We start from the raw sequence: 18,305 nt of genomic DNA, 5'->3' as shown, positions 1-18,305 counted from the left end.
TAACAAACGTGCAGTGCTAGAGCAATACAATATATCTATAGTATGAAAGGACAGAGTTCTAGGTTAACTATTGCCTTTACCTCACAGCAACAAATCACAAGACCTTTAAATGAAAGACCAATTTATTAAAAATACTGTTATGCTAGGGGGCCAGCATGCCAAGGTAATATAAAAAAAGCTAGGGCTTGCTACTGCAGAAGTACTGAGACCTCTTGAAATCTGAGTATCTGCAAACACTGATTTAAAAGGGAATGGGAGAAGTTTAACCCTTTGTAGAACCTGTGTGGAAATTTTCTATCTTAGGTCTGGACAAGGAATATCTAGTGTCCTCAAAGAGTTTCTAGCTGGGATAAAGTCTCCAGACTGGGATTTAGATTTTTATTTTTAAAAATCAAATTGTCTAAATAATTCTGGTTGCAGATTTGATCATATTAAGGCTTTCAGTAGGACTACTGACTATTTTTCAAGTCACCTGAAAAATCACTATCTGTAACTAGTAATTACTGCCAGGTAATGTTTATTCCTTTTTGCCAGCTTGTGAGGGAAATATTTTAAACAGGCATGTATTTAAGTTCCATTATCTCCTACCCTTTAAAACTGTAGTCCAAAAGGTGTATATTCTCAGTTTTTCAGTTCAGTTACACTCATTTGTTTGCAATCTTACCCAGTAAATTCAAAGATGCTTGTTACATATTGACAACCATCCTTAGTTTGATTAGAGCAGATCTTTCCACTGATTTCAATGGCTTTTGGATCAGGCCCTTGCAATGCAGGATATGTGGATTATTATTTCTGCCTATAAACCACTTTAGTGAAGTATATGTGTAATGTTATATGAGTGCTTTACTGAGGATAGAGGCATAATACAATGAATGTGGTTTATTACATAAAATCTCTGTCCTGCTGCAATAGGAATCTGAGGGGTTATACCTAAAGCACATACAACAATTCAGGTGCTAAGGCTGGAAAAACTCCTGAGTTACAGCTGCAGAAATGTAGGATTTGGGGAAATACGCTGATATCCAGATGAAAGGATCTGACCTTTTTTCCAGGTGGCTGTTAGTTCATCTCCATTATATAAACACTATATAGTAAGTGGTCCTGATCAAGGACTCACCCGCTACCTTAAACCATACTGCTATTATCATATCTAATTTAAATCTTCTTTAATTCTAATTCTAATTTAAAACTAGGGGCTAATTTATCATTTGGCTATAATTGGAGAAATTGCTTGTCCAGATCAGAAGTAAACACTTCTAGTCCTGCCTGTTTGTTCTGAAGCTTCTGACATCCAAGGAGGCTGAGGCTCATTTTGAGCACTTTTTATTTTCAGGTTACCTGGGAGGAGAAAGACCAGAGAGAAATGTGCAGTGCTACTGCTACAAAGTGTCCTGTTAAAGATTATGGTCTTCCTACCAAAGTGTGGGCAAACTGTTTATTAAGAATAACTATTTTGAGGTTTTTTATCTCATGAAAGCTATATAGATAGTATCCAACAGGTATATATGTAACTAAACTTACTTATAGATTTTTAAAATGTAATTTAATTTGCATACCAAGTCAGTAGAAATTTCAGGGTCTCCAATACTTTCTATCCCTGATGCTTTGAAAGGTCTTGTATTGTGAATGGTGAGATTATGGATTGAAAAATTGAATCAAGATTGATATATGTATATACATTCTGACACACTTTTTTTCAGACCAGTTAAGAGTTTCAGACCAGGGGAATAAGTACTCCATATGAACAAAACCCATAGAACCATGACCCAAATTGTGCAAACAAGCCAGGTGAAGGCAATTAATAAGAAAATGAGAGGAAAAAGGATGATTAATCAACAAAATGCACCTTTCTGTTTGTCTCACAGAGCTTATAAATTTTCAAACTAGGACAAGACAGAAGGAAAAGAAACTGGAAGTCTGGACATCACTGAAAGGAGGTGAAGAGAAAGCAGTGGTATGTGAAGAGGTGCTTGGGACAGACTGGGAGACGCTGAAAGCCTGGCTAGAAGCCTCATGTTACGGTCCCTTAGGCAGAACAAAAGAACAACAGCAACACTTAGTGACAGGCTAGGGAAGGACAATTAAGGGGAAGGGCTGGAACAAAAACAAGTCTCGTTGCACTTTGAAGAAAAATACGTAGAGAATTTAGACTGAAAGCTGTGGTCTCCGTAAGCTTTTGTAGTTGTTATGCTGGAGACGGCAGTCATGCATTTCACACGACATGAAGTTTATAAGCTGCTCGGGAGATGAATGGAATGGAAAATTGAAGGTTGGTTAAATTAATATAGCTATTAATTATTTTTTTCCTTCAGAAGGAACAAGCGGGTGGAGTTGACAGAACAATACTGTGGCCCCAGAAGTACACAATCCAAACCCCGAGCGGTTTGCGGCTCTGGATGATGGTTATCTGTGAACGGGACCCTTTTCCCGTGTGAGCTGTGCACACAAGCGGAGGCTGTTTTGCCGCGGGCGGTAGAACGGTGCCGCAGGGGGGACCGAGCTCCCCGCGGGGTCGGGCTCGGCCCCGCTCGGCGGGACCCCCTCCCCTGACCCGTCCTTACCGGCGAAGCCCGGCGGGCAGCGGCAGATGTAGCCCTCGGCCCGGTCGTAGCGGAAGGCGGACGGCAGCCCCGGGACGAGCCCGTAGTGGCCGGCCCAGGAGCGCTCCACGCAGATTCCGCCGGAGAGGCAGGGGCTGCTGCGGCACTCGCCGATGTCCTGCTCGCAGCGGGAGCCCGCGTACCCTGCGGAGACACCGCCACAAGGACAGGGCTGTGACACTGGGGCTAAACCCCCCTGCGGGCAGGGACACCTCCCATTGGGGCAGGGTGTTCACAGCTCCATCCAGCCTGGCCGTAAACACTGCCAGGGATGGGGCAGCCACAGCTTCTCTGGGCAGCCTGTGCCAGTGCCTCACCATCCTCACAGTAAAGAATTTTTTCCTAGTATCTAATTTAAAACTACTCTCAGTTTGAAGCCATTTCCCCTCGTCGTGTCACCACATTCCCTCTCCACATTTCTTGTAGTCTCCTTTTAGAAACAGGATGGCTAGATGGTCTTTAAGGTCCCTTGCGACCCAAACCATTCTACAATTCTATCATCCTGTGTGCTATTCTTCCCTTCCATACCCCAAAATATACACTGTGAATAGTAGCTGCACGCGGCTTCAGGCTTTGTCATGTGCTAAAAGTTTTCCTCAGCTCCTTGAAGGTGTGAATGTTCCCTTGCAGCTCCCTGCCAGGGCTTGGCAGCAGGACATTGATGTGGCTGCTCTACATTAGTGAGCTGAGCTGTGCCATAAAGGATTTATTTTATTTATTTATATATTTATTGTAAAATAAATATATATATTTATTTTACAAATAAATATAAATAAATAAGTAATTTATTTATTACTTTTTTAGGCAGTAACGTGGATATTTGTGTGGGTAACAAGGCACTGCATTGTGGTTTAATGCACTCTCAGGTTCTGAGAAGGTAGAGGAGGGGAGGGAGTATAAATAATTTGGTGTTTGCAAAGTGTTTCATCTGGAAGTTGAAGTGCTACAACGATCCCTGAATCCTGAAAAATGTGAAGGGTTCTGCCTAGTTTTTCCTTATCTGTTGCACCAAGACTTGTGTAGTGTAACAACACTGAGGCATTTAGGCCTTAGAGTGCTGTCTGTACTCCTGCATCCTCTGTAAAGCTCACAGACATAAACTGCTTAGAGAGGCTTCTTGTAGTTTGTGTGCTAATGGAGTTGAGTAGTCTCTCAAGCACAGCACAGCACAGGGTCTGTGCCCCCACTGGGGTGTGGGCCTGTTTGTGAACAGCTGGTAGAGAATATAGCCTGTGGGTTTCACTGCCCACTGCCAGACAAGATTTTAGACTGGTTTAAAGGTTGTGTTAATGAACACTAAAACCAGGGTCAGCTGCAGCAGTGATGAATGTGTCACATGGTTTGAAGGATTAAGTAACTGGGAGATAGCTCCCAGCTTTGACTTATCTTCTGTCTTGGCACCATAATGCCAGTGCCTTTTGTTTTGCCCACTTCTGCTGTACAGGAGAATAAATTCTTAGCTGGAAAAGCAAGTGACTTATCCAAAGAGCTCTGCCTTATGATGAGTGAAGCCCATGTAAACATAAGGCCATAGAGGACTTTAGAGGTTATGGAGCTTAAATCTTTTATTGTTTCAGGGAAAAAAAAAAAAAAAAAAAAAATTATCTCTACTACTACCACTCAAGGAATATTTATAGAAAAACTTGGAGCTTACCTGGCCAACAGTGGCATGTGTAATTGTCAGCAAGGTCCTCACAAGTGGCATTGTTGTAGCATGGTTGTGACCAACATAAGGGAGCGAGGGTCTCGCAGTGCGAGCCCATAAATCCAGTCCCAGTGCAGTTGCAGCTGTATCTGCAACACAGAATGCAATGTTCACTCAGGCTGGAAGTCAACAGATCTGGGCTTTGTTCCCAAACGTGCACAGGCTTCTTGTGTAGCCTTGGCTCACAGCTTACAGAGTCGAGTCCAGCTCAAGACCACCATCTGGTGCTTTAGGAGAAACCACAGAAATTGGGAACCAATAATGAGCTTTTCCCTGAAGTATCTGGTTTTGTCTGGGGAAAAGGAATTGCTTGTGAATAGGTTTTGACTCAACTGTAAGAATTATTGATCCTTTTTTTTTTTTTTTTAAGGATTAACATTATTCACAAAATGAAAAGGGGGAAGCAGTAAGTGTGTTAGTATCCCTCTTGGACTGGTAGAAACTGAATTGGCAGAAAACTAAGGAATATTTTTTTCTTCAACTATTCAATTTTTTTTTTTTCCCTGAAAACCAGCCTTTTATAGTTAGGTTAGAACAAAAATGTCAATTGTTTGCTTAGTCCAAATAACAACAGTAATACAGCTCCCTTTTGATAGCAATGCTACTGCGATGTAAGTAAACAAACAAGTGTACATATAGAAATTGGCAACTTGCAGATATTAGTAATGTCTGGGAGGTTTTGTTTGCATTTTTTTTTCAGGAGATCTGAATGCTATAAAAAGCATAATTTCTATTCTTTGGTCATCAAGTATAAAGTTAACATGTACACTTCATATGAAAAGACAGGCTTTTGCAAGACACAAGTTAACTGTGCAGGCTTGCATGATCTTGGCCTAAAAATGATTACAGGAAACAAAAATTTCTTCTAGTTTCATTTACATTAAAGTGATACTTGCTGAACAAGATATAAGTATACTTATTTGATAATTTCTGTGCATAATATCCAAGTTTTGGACTCAGAATAAATATATGAAGAGAAAGTGAAATTGTTGAACATAAAGCAACATCAGAGAACAACTGGCTCCTGCAGTCTAATGGACCAAAAAGTGTAAACTTTTTACTGCACTGTTTAAGTATGTGCATAAGCAGAAACTTCTGGCAGGCCAGTTTATTACTGGTGTATGGATTATTCTTAAATCAAAATCAGAGATGACTTATACCAGGTGGTATTTGAATTTCAGATATAAAAAGTAATGAGGAAGATGTGAACCAGAGAAGTAATTGTCATTCTGAGGTATGTTCTCAAACCTGAAGTCTCCTTCTTCTGCTGACTTTTTCACACATTTCTCCCATGCACATTCAGTTTGATGCTGTTAAACTTTGTGGTGAAAGGTTTTTTTCCTGCCTGTGCCCAAGCTACTTTTTCATTTGGTTCAGCATTGTGGAGCAGAGAAGGAATATCCAGAACTCACTGCTTAATGTGCATCCCCACCTATGTGCCTTTTTCTTGGGTATCTTTTAGCATTTGACATTGCTGTTGACCTTCAGGGATTCTGGATGGTGCCCTGCTTGTGAGCAGGCTGCAACTTAGCAGGCAGATGGCTTTTCATAGTAAGAGTGATAATTTAGATACTCTACCTAGCATATTTTTTTGATTTTTTTATATTGTTTGATGTTTTCACAGTCTACAGAAAGCAATACATCTAGGCATTCTTTCCTATGGAATCTCCTATAGACATTAGAGCTCCTGGGACTGTTTCCTATGGAAGAAAGACATGGAGCATGCACAGGTATCCTCTGTGCCTAGGCACAGTATGTTTTGTAGTCCAGCTAAGTCTGTAAACTGTTGAGTTTAAATAAGAATGTTTACTTAGGTGAAAATGTTTTTTAATGAGATCAGCTCATACTTCATTGCATTCATGAAACATCACTGGAAGGTCAGTCTGAAATTTGTGAGAGAATTTGGTTTGGTGTTTGTATTTCCAGCTTTTTGTGCTAAATCCATTGCCTTATACACATTTCTGTGAGAGTTGGTGGCAGACATCAAAGCCTCAGCTGCACTGTACATTAGTAAGAAGTCTCCTGCTTCAATACCACAACTCTTCATTTATCCCCAAAAACACACAAAAGAAAGGAAATTGCTGGACACTCTTCTGTTTCGAATTGCTTTGTTGTCCATTCCCTTCCATCACATAAAAAATACAGAAAGACCTCCAGTTGTTCTCCAGATACCCTGCAGTATTACAAGCCAATTAAAATTGGTCTTGCATGTAACTCTGATTTAAAAGCCAGGAGAGAAATGAGCAGGATTAAGTTTGGCCTGAATGAGCATCCCAGTTGCTCACCTCACACATGTATCCTCAAAAGGCTTCCAGGTTACTACACAGGTTTGTGAGTGAGTCATGTCCAAAGTGACCAAAGTGACCCCCTCTCACTGCTGTCGTGCTTTAGCTACACTGGGAAATAATAAATTGCTTTGTCCTGCTCAGAGCCATTCAGCACTGCTGAAAAGAAACTCTACAAGGCTGGTGCTGTGTCACAACACTGCACAAAAAACTCATTGCCAGAATATGATCTCTTACCCCCTTACTCAAGGCAAGCATGCCTTTTGCTGACATGACTTCTGGACTGATTTTTGGGGCATCAAAGTCTTCAAAACTGGTTTGTGAAAACTGGAAAATATGCAATAAACTACAAATCCTGTACTGGTAAGAGGAGCACCTGCATGAATACACTGGGGAACTTTCAGACTGAGCTTATTTATATATGCGTGTTCAGTTTGGGAAGCTTGTGCTGAGCCATAAAATCCAGTATTGGTGAGTGAATGCCAGAGCTCTGTGTTGGGCCAGTAACAGTAGGTGGAGAATCTTACTTTTCCATTGCCTTGTATCTTTTTTTTTCTTTTTCTTTTTCTTTTTTTTATTACTATTGCTATTTTTTGCCCATGGACTGCAGGTTGTTTTGAACAAGTAGCTGTTGTACTCTATACCTGTAAAGTTTCTGACACATTTCCTAATGATATCTATTACTATGGTTACAGTTATTACAGTTTTTCTCTGCCTCTCTCTTCTAATCCTTCTGTCTGTCAGTGTGGGCAGCTGCTGTTAGCAAATTCACTTTTATACATATTTCACATATTTCTTGGAAACTAAAGTTTGGTAAGCATTAGAAACAGAATTCATATCTAAATGACAGTACTAACAGCCAGGAAAACAGCATGTTGTAAATATTTAAAGTACAAATATGAAAAATACACTTCTCATTCAGTCTTTGCCATATATATTTTTTTGTCCTATTGGCTCTGACACCAGACTGGCGTTCTTTAATCATTGTCAAATTGAAACTGAAGTTAGTTGTCTTGGGTTGAAATGCAGGATGTAACCAAAAGCATGTATTCTATTACCAGCTGTTAAAACCAGGTGGGGCAGTGTTCTTTATCTCTTCCACAGCCCATCCTCCCTCCTGGGGGTATCTTCTGTTAAGGGGCCATTGAGTCTCAGTGCATGACTGATAAAATTACATCACCCCATTGGGAGATGCTCCACCCAGGGGGAGGAGCCAAGCATTCCTACCTGGGTATAATCTGAGACTCAGAACACCACAGGCAGCCTTTCTCCACTGGATTCCCAGAGGAAGACAGGACCCATCTACACCACCACTGGACCTTCAGAGGAAAACTACACCCTCCTGCAGGATCATTGCTTCAGCAGAACCACATCTGTCACTCCAGGAGGACTGCAGCCACCGTTCAATCAGACTGCTATTAACATCCTGACCAACAGTGTGTCAGACTGTATTCTGACTCTGTGGTTTTATTTTGAACTTCTGCATTTTTATTTTAATTTTCCTAGTAAAGAACTGTTATTCCAATTCCAATATCTTTGCCTGAGAGCCCCTTGATTTCAAAATTTTAACAATTCAGAGGGAGGGGGTTTACATTTTCCATTTTAAGTGAGGCTCCTGCCTTCCTTAGCAGACACCTGCCTTTCAAACCAAGACATTAGTGCAGGAGGAAGGAGTGAAATCTAGAATTTGGAAGGAAATGAGCTACCAGGCCAGGCAGGCACCAGGAGCACCTGGCTCAGCCCTGCCCAGGGCTGGCAGACCTACCCGTTGGCCCCATCCATGCAGTGTCCCCCATGGAGGCAGGGCTGGCTGGAGCACTCGTCAATGTCGCTGTCGCAGAGGTCCCCAAGGAAGCCCCGCATGCACAAGCAGGAGAAACTCCCCAGGGAATTGTGGCAGGTCCCCCCGTTCAGGCATGGCTGGGACAAGCACTCATCGATTTCCACCTCACAGTTCGTACCTTCAAAAGCAGAGAAAATAAACCCCAGGCTTAGGAGACAGCTTTGGGTATCTCAGCAAGAACTGCCTGAAGTACAATAGTCACATAATCCTTTTTTTTCTTTATGCAGTTCCCTGGTTTTTAAAGACATTTCCTCCTCAATGTGCTTTGCACATTGTTTCCAAGGCTTGGCAGAATTTACAAAAGAACAAGCCAGTTGTTTTCACAAGAATAGGTATAAAACCTTTTTCTGTTAGCTTGAACATGGAGACAGGACAAACTAATTTTCAGTTTATTTAAACAATGCTTCTATCCTATTTACATAGTACAAAAGAGAGAGACCAGCAGTTTATTGATCTCATAAGAGTCCATTTAAAGCTGGCCTTTAAATGGACCATTCAAAGTTGACTGAATTCATTGGGAAGTGTCTTGTTTAGCAGTGGATTATTGATTAATTTTTTTTAAGGCATATCAATGTGCAAGTAAATGGGTCTCTGGTGTCATGTTTGCAGCAGGTCTTGGAGCTGCTCTTCAGAGATAATTGCTGGAAAAAGATCAGTTCTTATATGACTTTACAGTTATTTGTGATAGTTGGAAGGTTAAATATACACTCCTTTTTCTTATCTATAGCACAGTCCAGGAGACACTAAGAAAATTTAATAACTAATGCCTTGTAGTTCAGATTATTTCAGGGTTTTGTATGCTTATGCACTTATTTAGTGTTTTGAGCAATAGAGTAGTATTTTCAAATAATTTTCAACTGCCAAGTCTGTTTTAGCAGCTACAATATCAGGCACAAGACAGATGCAAAGTGGCAAATTATAATGAAGAAGTTGCTTTGAAGTGAGTTTCCTTATTTCTTATTTTGGCCTTATTTACTGCTGTTGAAATAGCAGCAGTATTGGAAAGTTTACAGGGAACTTTCCTACTTGAAAGAAAAACTACAGCCTTGAGAACTGGTTCATTTTTTTTTTTCCATTTTTTTGTAAAAGTGAAGTTTTCAGTACAAGATGGTAGGGTAGACTTTCAAAAGAGGGAACAGACTTGTTTGATGATGGGTATCACTCTTGCAAGTTATTTAGGAGCCCACCTCTAATTTTTTATTTATGCTCCGTTTGTCAGCTCTGTACTTCTGTGAAATTTGTACCTTGTAACTCTGAGTATCTTTCTTAAAACACAGAGATTGATAATATTTAGCATTGTTACTTCATGAATAATTTATTTTGATGCTTGTGAGCATCTTTGCTTTGAAAGAATAAATCTGGATAAGTACCAGGAAATATCTTAAAATGCCAAACCCAAAATTGCAGATGTTGACTCAACTATTTTTCATTGTCTTTAATCATTAAAGTGCAAGTTCCTATTTTCAGCAGTTGAGAAATAGCTCCTTGAGACCGCATAGTGGATGGGGAAGCTGCCAGTGGCGTGCCCCTAGTTCAAGGTTCATTGCTCAGCTAACCACTACTTTCAGCGGAAGCCTGCCACAAGAGCCCGGCGCAGGAACAGTCTCTTACGGCTTTATGGTAATGTACATTACAGCCAGATATAGTAAGCAGTCCCTCTGTGGTCATTGCCCTGTGAATTCACTGTAATTATAAACAATGTGTTTGCAGAAGTGTGTCTAGTGACCGTAAATCTGCCAGAGCTTGTTAACAGCTTACTGTGAACACTAAAAATCATGTGACAAAACAAGCCCTGTTCAACTGATCCTCAGCTCAGCCAAATTTAAAACTACAGGCCTGAGAACAGCCTGACAATTAACATGAGAACATAGCGTTGTTGTTTTGGTTCATGTCTTTAATCTATCAAGCCCAGTAACCTGCCTTCGGCAATGTTGCCTCAGTAGAAAACTTCTCCCTGTTTAATGCATCCAGCCAATGCAATCTGCCATGCAGACAGGGGTAATCCCTTCCTAGCCTCCTCTGAGTCTGCTGTCAGGCTTTCTTAGATGTGTAGAAGAGAGATTAAAAGATTAGATCTGCATTTTCACCTCAGTCTAACATTCTGTCATAAATATGCTGTATGCCAAATATCATATGCCAGGCAGGAAGGAGAGCACCACGGAGCCCTGCCGCAGTTATTGCACAGGGATGCACCACCACGAGCTGAGGCACCCCGAGGTATCTTGGAGCACGCTGAGCATCCCAGCACATACATCCCACACAAATGATTTGAATTGAAAAGCTGGGAAGGTGAAGAGAAGTCACATTCGTAACTTTTGCGGTTTCTTTGAAGAACCAGGGTTATTTCCTACACTGCTTGCTTCTCAAATGAGTTCTATTGTGCACTTCTTTCTACAGTCAATAACAAGAAAATGCAAGTGAGGATGAAGGACACACAGCCAATGTTTTCAAGCTTGCATGCCTACAGATAGTGTAAAATCACTTTCTGGCCAAAGATGCTAGGGATTTGCAGGCTCAGTGTCCTTCCGTGGGGACCTGCACGTTCTTAGTATGGCTGGAAATTTGTAACTGTTTGTAACTAGGTCACCCTTTCTGCTCTCCTGCACTAAAATGCTGTACTCAGGCCCAGCAGGTCCAGAGGGCTGTCCCCAAATTCCTCATTCTGTATAAAGTATTCTTGTGTGCCATTATTTGGATGGAGAGTGCCACATGGCTATTTTATACACACCAGGATTGAAGCAACAGGAAGAGAGTTATATCAAAAATTAGACAGAGGGAGAAGTTGTGTTTCTTTGATCAAGGCTTGACCCTTTTGAGCTTGGGCATCTCAGCAGAGCTGAATACCTGAGCTGGCTAGGACACAAGGTGGGGAGTGCTGGTTTGGAAATGGAAAGCTGAGGAAGGAAGCAGACTTTACACTGCTGGTAATTGCTGTTAGATAGACCATGTTGTTTGCTATTACATCCACAATGACATGGACATGTAGGGAGCTTGTTGGGAAGTGATATCTCTACTTGAGGTTTTTCATCCCATGGTAGAGCTGCTGTGCCTCTGCTTGTCTTTAAGTGCCTAAGACTTATTTATGATACATCTAGTCTTAATATCTGCATAGCACATACATTATTGATGAGAATACTGACTGAAAACTTGGAGATCTATCAGGAGTAATTTCCTCAAATTCTACAGACGTCATCAGAGTGATAGTTACCTCATAGTAAAAGGTATCACACAAAGAACAAATCCAACTCATTGCACCTATTTTGTCTGCCACTGAAATGCTTTCTCCTGCTGTCTTAGACTGGGACTGGGTTTTGGAACTGCCATGCACTCCTAAGAATTCACACTGTTCACTGGCAATGGAAGACTGGCTTCAGCAAGGTAATTAATGCACATAGCTGTGGGTAATAACAGGCTCTTACACCATGCTCTGTTGGGGTGAATTAAAAGCAAGTGCAATTAGTCCAATGGAGAAAATGCAGTCGATTAGGGTAGCCAGAGAAACTTCAACAAACCAATTGAACTTCATTATTTGATGGCTGTGTGAAACATGTCTTGTAAATAATTTCCCACATGCAGAACATTATCATAAAAACTGCAGATTTCATACTAAATTTTCCAGTCTTGGTGCATTCAAACCTCTTCCATTTGCGTAAGAATTATGTGTGACATTTCTCAGCTATTTTAAGAAGTGCTGCAGCATACCAATCACAGAAAACAGCAGTCACAGTCCGTGAAACAAGTAGCAACAGGAGCCAGTAACTCATGCATTTGGTTAGCATTGCAGCTATAGATTTACTATACCTTCTCTACCTCCATATCAAGAAATATAACCCATTTTTACATCTTAGGGAAATGAGAGGAGGCTGGATGACTTCCCACAGTAATTCATGATGTCAGGCCAGGATAATAATGGTTGGCAAAATCTCCTGATGGGGTAAATGAGGGGTTTTATTACCACTGGGGGCACCTCAAGGCTTTCATCCAGTAATCCTTCTGGCTTGTGCATTTAGCACAACTCACAGCAAGGTGCAAAAAAGAATGCTTCTGATAAATCATTTTGTTAAGTAGCTTTTTTAAGCTGATGTTTTACTGCTGGAGGAATGGTCTGTTACTCCTCTATAGAATTCCTATGATTAGTCTCTTTGCTGCTGGAAGTAGTGTCAGAGGTGTATGTCAAAACACTGTAGCCCCTTTTGCTGTGTATTTTAGATCTCTTCTCCTTCCTTGGTCCTCTTCTTATTTCTTAACTCTTCTTGTGCAAAGTGTGGAGCTTTAGTGACTTTTTTTGGTGAGAGAAAAGAGCATCAGTTTGGGAAACAGCAGAATTTCATGATGAAAGTGGAGCAATACCAGCAGGGTGAGTTTCCATCCACAGTCTGTGTTGACCTAAATTTTTATTTATTTTTATTTGGGCTTTACTATTTCATTATGTTTTCTCTCCCTTTGTCTCTAAGGTATATATTCTGACTCTCTCAAACCAAGTTTCTGGGCTGTGGATCCAAGCCCGGACCCCACTAACAGCGCCAGTTAAACGAATACAGTTTCCTGAATACAACAGGAGGTCTGGGCTGAGTCTGATCATTGCAGAGTAACCATGCTGGTTGTTAATAGGTTTTTCCTTCCTTATTCTCGTCGGCTTTCCCCCAGTTGTGTAGTTTTCTCCTCAGCTGGCCTGGGCTCCAACACCTCCTGGCAGCAGCAGGGTGGCAGGAAGGTAACAAGCTTCCTTCAAATAACATTCTCTGTGCTCATAAGGGATATTAACCACGGGCTGCCTTCCAACAAGCGCTGTGTTAGACACAGGAAAGCTGCTTTTTACCTCTGACTTCCCCTCCTGCATGGGGATTTGGGGATGGAGCTGTAAACCACATCTCTTATTTCTTATTCATTTGAATCACTTGAAGAAAAAGATGTTTTTTCTCCCCATTTTGCTGTATGACTATTTGTTTTCCTTTGCTTACCTGATTGGAAATCTATCAGTAAAGTATTTCTCCCCTTTTCTACTTTTAATGATTCAGTGTGCTACCTCTCACAGTCCTGTCCCTAAACACAGCTTTGAAATTTGAAGGGAGCTGTCTTCCAACAAGAACTATATGCTTTCCAGCAGAGGAAGTAGGGAAGAAAAGTCACACCTGTACCTTAATGAAGCTACATAAAATGGGATTATCAAAAAGTGGGCAGTTTTGGAACATAACACTTTTCTATATAACTTACATGATGTTCTAGTTGCAAATGAGTCCTTTGTTTCTGGGAAGGGCAGATGAGAGAAATTTAATGTGAAATGTCTAAGTTCAAGGGTAGAATTTGCCTACTTGGATCTAATTTTTAAATCTGTCAAACATAGGTTTTGATCTTCAGAAAAAAACTGCATACAGCACTCCAAAGAGAGCATTTTGAGACTATTTCTTTTAAAAGCAAAGGCCACTTAGCCCTGTGACATAGCTTGGTGTTCACAAAAATGCTGTGCATATTTTGGTAAATGTGAGATTTCTTTAATCCTTCTCTTTCTGGTATTAGTAGTTCACAGTGATGTGGTTATCTGTAGTCTATCAACAGCCACTGGTGACGAAGCTGAAGGCAAGGTGATAACACAGATATGGCTAAATACACGTGTGGGAAAGGGAGTTGAACCTGGAATGTGAGTTACCATGGTTCTACATGACCTAAAGGAAAAGTTGCTTTAATAGGGCTTACCTGTGTAGCCAAGGGGACAGATGCAGTCATAGTGCCCTATCTGGTTGAGGCACGTTGCCCCGTTCAGGCACGGATCTGAGGCACATTCATTCACTTCCAGGTCGCAATGCCTGCCCTGGTAGCCTGGGACGCAGTAGCAGAAATACTCGTCCACGCCATCCCTGCAGAGGGCCCCGTTGCGGCATGGCTCAGAGATGCACTCATCCAAATCTCTCTCGCACAGCCTCCCGGTGTAGCCGGCACTGCAGAGGCAGGTGGGCCCTGCCAGGCCACTTTGGCAGGTGCCTCCATGCTCACATGGATTAGTGTCACAGTCACTGTCAGCTCTTTCACAGGTAGGTCCATTATAGCCAGCAGGGCACTTGCAGGTGAAGCTGAGGTTTCCAGCAGAGCCTAGGCAGGTAGCGTTTTGGAGACAAGGGTTTGAGGAGCAAGGATTGGAGGTTTTGTTGCAGAGCTCCTCCACACTGTCCACTGAAGCATCTGCACAAAGGCAAGGGTCATCTTGATGACCAGCAACACATGTAGAGTTCTTTTGGCAAGAGTTTGACAGGCACCTGGAATCATTCCTCATGCAAAGTGATTCTAGGAAAGAAACACAAAAAATCCTGAGGACTTCCACAGCACTGGGAGTAACCAACAGTGAAAGAAGTATAGTCCTTAACACAACTGTGCTTCAAAACCAACAGCTCCAATTGCTAGCTATTGAGAAGAAAACAGGACTGGCAAATGTGTGATGCATTAGTGAACTAATAAATGTAAAATGAAAACAATTATGAAAACTTGAGTAAGTTGTAATTTCCTGTTCTTGCCTCTTTCAACAGCAATGATCTGGAGTGTCAGGATTGTTTAACACCATATTAAGTGTATAGTTGAGACAATATTGGTTGTTGTCAACTGATGTCCAACTATATGGAAGAATTTAGGTATCTTTGGTTTTGTTTCTTTTTTTTTTTTTTTTTTTTTTGTTACTAGAGAAAGGAGATGAACCACTTTTTAGTTCAATACCACCTTTGTGGTGGTACCATTATATTGTGGTGGATGTTTTTTTGCATTGGGTTTCACAAGCTAAATTACTCAGATGCAGTTATAGCTCAAATAAACAGTTCAAACCATCAGGCACCCTAATTTTGATTTGCTGATTGTAAATACTAATTTCACAGGTGTACAGCATCTCCACCACAAAGAATCTACTGAACACCTGAGATGCAAAACAGCCCTGTGAGAGCCCTTCAGCCTCCATGGCTGGAAGGACACAGTGAATATGGCGTAAAGATGTTCCTTTCTTCCTTACCCTCTGGGAACTGAGCTTCTGTCAGTAATTAAAGGCCACTTGGAGTTGCCTTGCAGCTGTAAAGAATAACAATAGCAGCAGCTACTTCTCACTTCGCAGTCAAGAAGGGTGAGCTGTTACCAGCCCTGTTCAGAATCCACCTCTGGGGTACATTGGAGCAGCTGTAGCTGGGCCAAGACTCTGTGAAACGAAGCTGAATGTTCCTTCAGGAGAGAAGGCAATTTGTAAGAGAAACACTTGTGAGCTGGAGCATAAAATTGCATTGAATTATCTGTATGTAAGTCCTGTAAATATATTTTTTATTATTTTTTTATACTTTTAATCAGAAGTTTTGTTTGGCTATATGAAGGGTATTTGTTTTTTACAGCAGCAGAATAGTGTGTTTGTGCAAACAGGGTGTTGTAGATGAGCTGAATTTCTCAAAGGAATTCAGATCCATCTACCAGCAGTCTCTGGTTTCTTCCCAGTGCTTGAACTGAAATTTGGGAGAGCGGACATGGTAGAGATGGAGATGGGGCACTGAAAGAGAAGTGGTGAGCAGAGATGGAGACTCCAATAACTGGAGTTAGACCAATGCTAATAAAGGCCTGGGACAGATCCCTGGAAAAGGGAGAGGGTAGGGTTGGTCACCTGAGGATAACAACCAACCAAGCACGGGGGAATGTGGAGGATACAAACTGACTAATCGTGGTGTTTCCACAGTGTGCATTTTAATATATAATACAATTTAATCTGTTTTTCTCCTAGGAGGGGGTAGTGGAGGAAGAAAGTATCAGAAAGCTTAACCAGCTTAGGAAAGACTGCTTGTGTAGATTTGACACTAAGATAGTAAATGGAAAGACTGAAGAATTGTCTGTGCATGACTGTTGTGCTTTGTGACTTGAGGTGTACACAGGAACAGTAGTAGCTCTGAGAATTAGAAACACCAGTCTGAATGAACTTGATGTTCATGAATAGGTACATTTACTGAGCCAAATAACTAACTGATACTTGTTTGAACAAGAGGAATAGAGATTTATGTAGTAACATTGATAGCAACAGTGACACCATGATTTAAAACCAACAGTGGTGTTAAGGATTACATAGAGAGCAAGCTAAACATTGATTAGCAGGAGAAGAGCTGGAGTGTTACCTCATGTTCTCTGAAGGAAAACAGGACAAAAATAGTACTTTTGGATTCACCTGCCTTTAAAATTACCATCCCCAAACCTGTTAATAATCAGTTTTGGGAGCAGGTATTTCATCCTGATGCACTGTTGGTTGCACTTGCCCCAGCTCAGAGCTCTCACGGAATGCAAAAATTCAAGACATTGGTCACATGTGCTGACCTGCACCACTTGTAGTAATTCATACCCTTCTCTTCCTCAGCACACCCTCATGGATGTTCTGATGTCCTGGTTTACATAATTTTGTGCTTTACCCATGAGTTTAGATTTTTTCTTTCACCTGGATAATACAGAGCTTACTGCAATCTATTAATCACAGTTAAAATGAGCAAAACTGTGTTCCTTGGGAATTTCTGCGTTCTGCATTTTCCTTGCACAACTTTAGAGAGCTTTCCTTTCAGTCTGTGTACCTACTTAAAATTCATTAAAGTGCATGTTTGGGGAAGCATTGCAAATTTGAAGAAATTAATTATGATCCATTTATAATGTTGTCTAACTGTGGCACTGTGTAAGCTACAGGAGGTGAGGTCAGTCATTTGAGTGCTTTCTTACACAGGACCACGGTGACATCAGAAGCAATTTAGTTAATTATTACTGTGTTTTCAGAGATAATTTGCATGCAACAGGCTCAGTTTGTTATAATGACTGTGTGAGGACATGACGCATTTGCCAGTCTGCAGTTTTGATAGCAAGAGCAGCTGTGAGCACTGGTTAAAAACCTTCATAGCTCTCTGAGACAGTAAGAGTGGAGGGAAAATGAAGGAAGGGGAAACAAAGCCCTAAAATCATTGTCTGTATGTAGTGAACACAACCAATTTTTCTCCAGGGTGGCATCACTATGGGAAAAACATGAAACAGAAAACCTCTCCTTTTTTTTAAAGCAGTATTTCAATTTCAACTTTTGTAGCTTTTATAAAATTAATTTTTTATGCAGAAATTGCCAACAGAGAATTCAATAAATCCAGTACTCCCTAGAGATTACTCTTTTCTGATCTGCACTACAAGTTTATAGTGAAAGAGCAACATTTTTGGCATTCTGTCTTTATTCTAATGCACTGTGCCATGGTTTTTATTATTTGTATAGTTTTTGAGGAACACAAGAGTTCTGAAGGTCTTAGCAGAGATGTAACGATGCTGAGTTTTAGCTTAGTTGTGGTTTAGAGGCTGGGACAAGAGTTTAAGGGTACTCTATAGCAGTTTGTCTCAGCAGTAAAACTGCATCTCAAAAAGGTGATCATCAAAGGTATGCAGTTATCACAGCATGGTTATTGAATGGTATCAAGTTCACCTGGACATTTCCATGATTTTTTTTATTTTTTTTTTAATGATGCTCCTGAATGATGTGAGTGTCTCAGCTAATCCTTGATTCTGGACTGCTAGCTCAAATAGCAATTTCCACCTATTTTTGGTAAGTTATTTGCACTACCTCCCTCACTGCCCTGTGGAAGCTGTGTTTCCCTGCTGCTGTGGAGTGATGTGGAAGGATAGATTTGGGAACCTCCTGAGCTGAGAGCTGCTTGGAAGGAGAGTGAAGAGTATGGCAGGTGGAAGCTCCTGCATGCCCTGTGATGCATGTGATGATGCAAAGACTGTCTCAGTTTAAGCGGATGCCTAAGGAATATTCTCTTCTTCATTTACAGAAAGAACTGCAAAGGGACAAAAATGTTTCAGTGGAGCTTGGTTTTTGGCCAGGTTGTGGAAGGATAACCAGGAAAAGC

At 41.1% G+C, this 18,305-nt stretch overlaps 1 protein-coding gene across 1 annotated transcript in view; it reads right to left on the bottom strand.

Moving 5' to 3' along the window:
* Nucleotides 1–18,305, bottom strand: part of CRB1 (crumbs cell polarity complex component 1) — a 93,871-nt gene that overhangs the window by 52,244 nt on the left and 23,322 nt on the right. The window contains exons 3-6 of the mRNA XM_058842839.1: nucleotides 14,128–14,712; nucleotides 8,356–8,551; nucleotides 4,255–4,394; nucleotides 2,562–2,744 (exon numbers count right to left, since the gene is read on the bottom strand). Of these exons, the coding sequence (XP_058698822.1) occupies nucleotides 2,562–2,744; nucleotides 4,255–4,394; nucleotides 8,356–8,551; nucleotides 14,128–14,712 (1,104 nt within the window). The remainder of the gene's footprint in view (nucleotides 1–2,561; nucleotides 2,745–4,254; nucleotides 4,395–8,355; nucleotides 8,552–14,127; nucleotides 14,713–18,305) is intronic.

This window comes from Poecile atricapillus, chromosome 7 (assembly GCF_030490865.1).
Source record: "Poecile atricapillus isolate bPoeAtr1 chromosome 7, bPoeAtr1.hap1, whole genome shotgun sequence".
NCBI classification, from domain to species: Eukaryota; Metazoa; Chordata; class Aves; order Passeriformes; family Paridae; genus Poecile; species Poecile atricapillus.
This window is presented reverse-complemented; position numbering and strand designations above follow the sequence as displayed.